This window comes from Capricornis sumatraensis, chromosome 2 (genome assembly GCF_032405125.1).
Source record: "Capricornis sumatraensis isolate serow.1 chromosome 2, serow.2, whole genome shotgun sequence".
Classification (NCBI taxonomy): Eukaryota; Metazoa; Chordata; class Mammalia; order Artiodactyla; family Bovidae; genus Capricornis; species Capricornis sumatraensis.
Window position 1 is genome coordinate 102,897,250 of NC_091070.1, and position 6,498 is coordinate 102,903,747.

Genomic DNA, 6,498 nt, shown 5'->3' on the forward strand with positions numbered 1-6,498 from the left:
GGTATCAGGAGTCAAGAGTATGGGCTGTGGAGACAATCTATCCTTTACAGTCTCACCTCCTCCCAAGGGGGGGGTCTCAGTTTCCTCATTTTTATGATATTAATTATTTCCTGATAAAGGGTTTAATCAAGCATAATTTTCTAAAAAATTACCAATTAAAAGGATGTATTAAGAATGGATATATTTTTATCTACTTATATTAATAATATTACTTCAATACAATTTATACTAAATGTGGATAAGATTTCCCATCTTGATTAATACCCATGACAGGAACACTTTTTACTGAACGGCTACTGTATAGGTGACAAAATGGTTAATGCATTTCTTGTACTACTCACAATGGCCTGTGAAATTCATTATCCCCATTTTATAGGCGAACAAATTAAGTCTCAAAAAGACTGGGGAACCTGCCTAAAGTCACAAAGCTAGTAAGCTACTAATACTTCACACTCAGAACTAACTGACACTCAGGATTATTCTCTCAACTACTCTACAGTTTCTCTGAAAAAGATTAAACAATCTGCAGAAGTTGCATAATCTTAAGTAAATACAATCCCAGTTCCTGCAAATACTAACTTATATTTGAAAACTCAATACTCACATTGGTTTTTATTCACCGAAAATGAGTTGAATGGGAAGTTTTTTGTTTTAGCCCTATTACATTTAATTAAAAGGCTGGATCTGAGAACCATCTCTTACCTGTGCTGCTATCTCCACTCTCCATAGATGGTTTACCGGTTTCTGATGGATTGTTCATTCTTGAGTCTGCAATAAATTAGAGGAGATTTCTTAAAACTTGGGGATGTGGTTGGGTAGGCAAAAATTGAGGCAAACAAAAAGGTTAAGAATACTGACTAATGTTACAGCCCTAAAGTTCAAGGAGAGATGATGTCAAAACTAAAACATTGCAAACTATAATAAAATTTCATCTGAAAGAAATTTAAGATTTTCGTAACTCTGAAATGATCCACAAATAAATCATCTTTCAAAGAAATATAAGATTCTTCCAACAGAGATAACAGGAATCTAACCTGAAAACCTATGAGTATAAGATAAGAAAGAGGAAAATGATTTATAATATGAAGCATAGAGTACATTACAGAAGCAAAACTGGGGTGGGTGGGGGAGAAGCGTACCTCACAGTGTGAAATATGCTATTCCCAAATAGCTTCTTTTTCCTAAGTAAAGATAGTCATTAATTATAACCTAGATAAGCTACTGGTAATCTTGATAACAGACTGGACAATAACTCAACAGAATAAAAAGAAAACATGTCTAAGAAAAATAACTCCATATTTACTCTGCATGCCCCCCAAAACAAACTAAACATGCATCAAAGTGAAAATATACCAAATTCATACAATTATGAACTAGTACAAGAAGCTGGACTACAAGGCGTAACAGATACATCTAATAATTACAAAACTAAGTCACAATCATACGCACTTAAAAATGATACTGCCTTGATATCCTAAATGGACACTTTCATGGTAATAATTTTCATCAAGAATATTAATTATCTTAGAAGATATGCAAGAGGGAAAACAAGAACAAGTGCACTTTATTTCTACCTCTAAACTATACTTTTATATATTATTTATCTTATTCTATTTCTCTTGCGAGCTGAAACTTAGCATATTTATAATCAAATAAGTTTGCTGTCAAGGAAGTTCTAACTTTTCTGCCCATCAGGTTAAGAACCATTTAACTATAATCATTAGTAAAGAATAATACTTAAAACTGAATTTATTCAGATTTTTGACTCAAGAGCTCATTTTGTCATCTGCTTAAATGTTTAACTAGAAAATCAAAATAAGCGTTAGTAGTCCCAATCATGTTGCCCCTAGTTATTTCATCCACAGGCATAACTCTAAGAATCAAGAAACCTCCCATAGATTTCATCCAATCTGGAAGCCGTGCAATGGCTTTTCTAAGAGTTTTTGCAACAAATGCTTGCCTTATGGGCTTAAGCAGTTCTAACATATCTTTGTTCTGTTCTTCACATGTTGAGAGTTCAAATTTGTTCAGTCTGCAGTCATAAATGAAGGCAGTTCTATAACTTCCTTCCCAGACCCATCCAGAAAAATTTAAATATCATCTGAAAGCATACCAAGTTTTGAAAGCAACAGGTGTACAGCTTAGTAAATATCAGCTTTCTGAATGACTTAACCAAAATCTTATGAATGTCAGCAAAAGTCACAATAAATCGAACAGAATATACTAATAAAGCATACGTGCTGCTCAATGCTTCCTTTATAATGCATTTTAAAACAAAATGGGAAAAAAATGATGAACTAGCTTACATTCATCAGAAGGGTAACAATTTTTTTCCCACAAACCATAAAAACAAAGCTGTAGGCATAGTTCTTAGCAAGTCATGGTCTTGTATAATTCATATCTTGGTTTCCACATGTATAAATTAATAATTATGTCACAGATATTCTATATGAATCCTCTATGCATTTTCTATTAAACTCTCAAGAGTTTAATACACATACACAAAAATAAATAAAATCAAATTCTGACTAACTGTACAAGTATGAATGCTGTACACTGGAATGGAATGGAAAAATGTTTAAATGATATTAACTGTGAACTGAAAACAACAGAATTTCTAATTCTAAAATATAATGCCAAAAATATTAAAAAAGGTACTTTCCTTTCTTGAGTTCCCAACTTAGTAGACATAAAAGAGTAAATACAAGGAAGTTTTATTTATGTTTGAAGCTTTTTTTTTTCTCTCTAGGCACAATAAACTGACTGTTGAGTCTAAAACAGTCTACAGGTTGCTCTTGGACTCAGTTCTTGACATCAGTTTGTTATTTTAGTCATTCATCCTTTTTCATAGTGGTTTCTATCATGTTGTATAAGTATTACTACTATCTTGGGTTTAGACCATGCCTTCTGCCTAAAAATTCAAACATTTTCAGATCTATTATTTTATTATGAACAACTGCAACGGTGTTGGGGACAGCCTTCATTTTTCAAGTGGGAAAAATTACATACAGGAAAAAAAAATAATCCAGGGTTCATAACATCACTTGGAGATGTGACCAGAGTAACCCAAAGAGGTTTCAACAATTCTTCATATAAACAGGAAAAACTCAGCACGAAATATGGTCACTATAGTCACAGCATATCTAAAAACCTAAGTGCCTCAGTCTATTTTAAACCTTAATCAAAGACAGTTTATATATTCAGGCCACACATTTCTCTCCCCAAATCTTATTGTTCTTTAGGAAAAAAACTCTAAAAACACGCTTTCCTGCACTTAAAAATTGTTTCCTGAAGAAGAGAGTTGATTTTTAAAAATAAAAAAGGCTAGTATTAATCAAAATTGAAAACAGGTAACAGTTTCTAAAATCTGGAAATTGATCAACAGTCCTACTGCACTTAACCATCCCAACTACCTTCTGCATTAGGATTTACGGCAACAACTATGTACTGTGGCTCCATCTTACTTTTCACCAGGCGCTTTTGGTTTTTAGATAAGATATTCATATTCAGTATGCAAAACATTTTTACTAATATGTACATATTATCGAGGTACACTTTATATCTTGTTTCAGATTTAGACTGTTTTTTTAGAACAATATGAAATGCTCTCAACAGAAATTCCCAAAAAGCAAAAATGTCCTCCATTCAAGCAGAACTCTAAATCCACACTATTTATTGAAAATACCCTCTGAACCAGAAGAGCTAGTGGTAGGGAGGAACTTACTGTAAATTCAAGCAGGCTTATGCTTTGCAAATGCTCTCCTCCTTCCCAGCTCAGTCCACTTCTCCCCCCTCCCACAAGTTGGTTGCATATGCGATTAAGTATTTATGCATAGTCAACCCTACACTATTTCCATATTAAAGCTTATAAGAAAGAACTGTGCTGGTACCCACCTAGGACATAGTCACTGCAGTCCAGCATTGCTGTGAAATCTTCTAGAGGTTCAGACAGTCCAAAGCAAGGAAGAAACAGGTAGCGGTTTGGTGTGGGAGAAAGAAGGTACTACTATTTCTAACAAATCTACACTATATTCTTTACAGAACAAGGGTGGGAGGTGGAAAGTGGATTAGGGGGAGAAGCAAAATACAACTTCAGTTACACCATAGCAATCTTCAACTGAATAAGGAAACTTCGGTTGCTCAGAGTAGTTTTAGTCTCTCTTACCAGCCAGGACTGACATTGTCAAGGCAACTGAAGCATGAAAAGTTCCCCTTTTTGTAATAAAATAGAAACAAAGATTGCAGCTGGCAGTTTCCATAATGAAGCTTAATCAGTATGCGCGTGATTAGGGCCTTATGCAAATCTCTCCTCGTTAGCACAGCAGCCAGCACTTTGAAGTCCACGAACAATTCATTTACAGAATACACTGAAAGCACCCCCTGCATAATTTAAATCATTGCATAAATATTTATCAGTCTATTTGCATATTAATTGGCAGTGCATGAAGGGAAAAATTATCTCCTGAGTGCCAGCATAATAATTAGGAGGATAAAATGAGATTTCTTCCAATGGTCTGGCTTCTTGGACCTAACTTAAGATAGTACTGAGGGAGAGGGGAGGGACAGGAGACAGTGCTCTGTTAAATGCCACTGAAATGACACGTACAAATTAGAAACAACTCTACAGACTTAAGCACCTTTAATCTCATTCCTGCTGGCAACAATGACTTCAGTAATAAGAGGATTTGCAAAAAGCTTTCGACACAATCCAAATAATCCCAAGGAAACAATTAGCAAGGTAGAAGCAGAACACAGGGCTGTCAAGATGGTGCTAGCCTACTGATAGAGAATTTTCCAAATATTAACATACACTGCCAGGGGAAAGTCCTACTTTAAAACAAGGAACCAACAAACGTCTGGGAGCAATGCCGCATCTACAAAATCATCTTCAAGAGTATGAAAACTCATTAGCTACAAATTCTTTGATACTATCAAATTAACCAAATAGATTACCTGAATGCCACATATCACAAAATATCCTACCCCCATCAAAATCAACCTAAAGTGTATGACAATTTGTTATTTACAATATCAATCATCAAAAAATGGGTCATTAAATTGTGGAATTACTTAGTATTTTCCAGTAAATTTCACTTAATGGATATGAATCTATAAACTTAAAATACAAAAAATATATTTATTCAATTTAAAATGAATTTACAAGGCAAAACATCAATCCCAAAATTTTAGGTATTACCATATGACAACATTCTAATGTAATCATTAGACAGACAGTTTGAGAGAGTTCTAAAATCCCATGAAACAGGCATCACTACTCCTTTTTAAAAATGAGGAAACTGAGGGACAGCTTTAGAGCTGAAGTATTTTACCTACTGTTACACGAATGACTTGGAGTCAGGATTTAAAACCAGATTTTGTGGACATTAAAACTTGAGCACCTGGCCACTACAATACCTGTGTACAAATTATACATCTAGGGAACCGGCACACGTGGAGGGCTGAACCAAGCAGCAGACTGAAACCGTTTATTTTCAGCGCAGTAAGGAAACCAGCAATCGGTGACAGTGACTTTGCGTTTAACAGTCAAGTGAGTGTGGACACACAGAAGAGTGCACTGGACTTGAGAGCTCTTAACGGTATCATTTCATTAACACTTGCTTTTATTCAGAACTTATCCTCAAGCATGCCAAGTGTCTGATTCTTAAAAGCATGTATATACCTTTTCCTAACAGTAAGGATGGAATGAAACAATATGCATATGAGGAAATGAAACAGAAGATTTCTCTAAGGGATGTTCAAAAGATTTCCCTGCAAGTCAACAACTTTGCTAGGAACAGAACCAAAAAGCTCTCTTACCTTTTAGAGCAGCACTCTATTTATATTGCTAGTTTTTCTGTTTTATAGAACCACAAAATCTGTAAGAGAGGGAGTTTGCGGGAGAAATTTAACACTGACATGTAGTACCTGTGAGACTTTCCCTCTGTGAACCTTCCTTTCCTCATCTGTAAAATGCTATCTTTTTCATGAGGCTGCTGTGAGGATAAATGTACCTGTGCTTCTCAGACTAGACCCTGCACTGGAGCAGGAGGTTGCTGTGCCAGAGAAGACATGAAGACACAGGACAAACACGGTGTATCTTCTAAGAACAGCGATTTTATTCAATAATAGTTCACAATACTTTGTATTAAAACAATCACTATATTATGGAACAGAAAATGAAACAAGTGAATTTTTAAAGTAGAATGTACAACTTCTATTTGGCAGGAAAACATGAGAAGTAGCGATGACTGTGATTAGAATTTAGTGGATGTCAGTCAATAAATGCTTTTTTTCCTTCTTCTGCCTTCATAAAATTTTACATTTACTGCCTGCATTTATCACGGAATCTCTTTGAACCTCACAATGTACCTTTTTCTACCGTATGCGGTAAATACCACTCAACTGTATTTCTGATGCCAACTAGGTCTTTCACACATCAGCCAAGGATGACTTATAGCTACAGAGAGACAATCACAGGCAACTAAGGAGTGTTTACTG

The 6,498-nt window shown here is 35.0% G+C and overlaps 1 protein-coding gene across 1 annotated transcript in view; it reads right to left on the reverse strand.

The window, feature by feature from the left end:
- The window catches only part of POU2F1 (POU class 2 homeobox 1), a 79,693-nt gene extending 75,771 nt beyond the window's left edge, over positions 1–3,922 (reverse strand). The window contains exons 1-2 of the mRNA XM_068964561.1: positions 3,895–3,922; positions 703–768 (exon numbers count right to left, since the gene is read on the reverse strand). Coding sequence (XP_068820662.1) covers positions 703–768; positions 3,895–3,922 — 94 coding nt within the window. The remainder of the gene's footprint in view (positions 1–702; positions 769–3,894) is intronic.
- Positions 3,923–6,498: the final 2,576 nt, after the last annotated feature.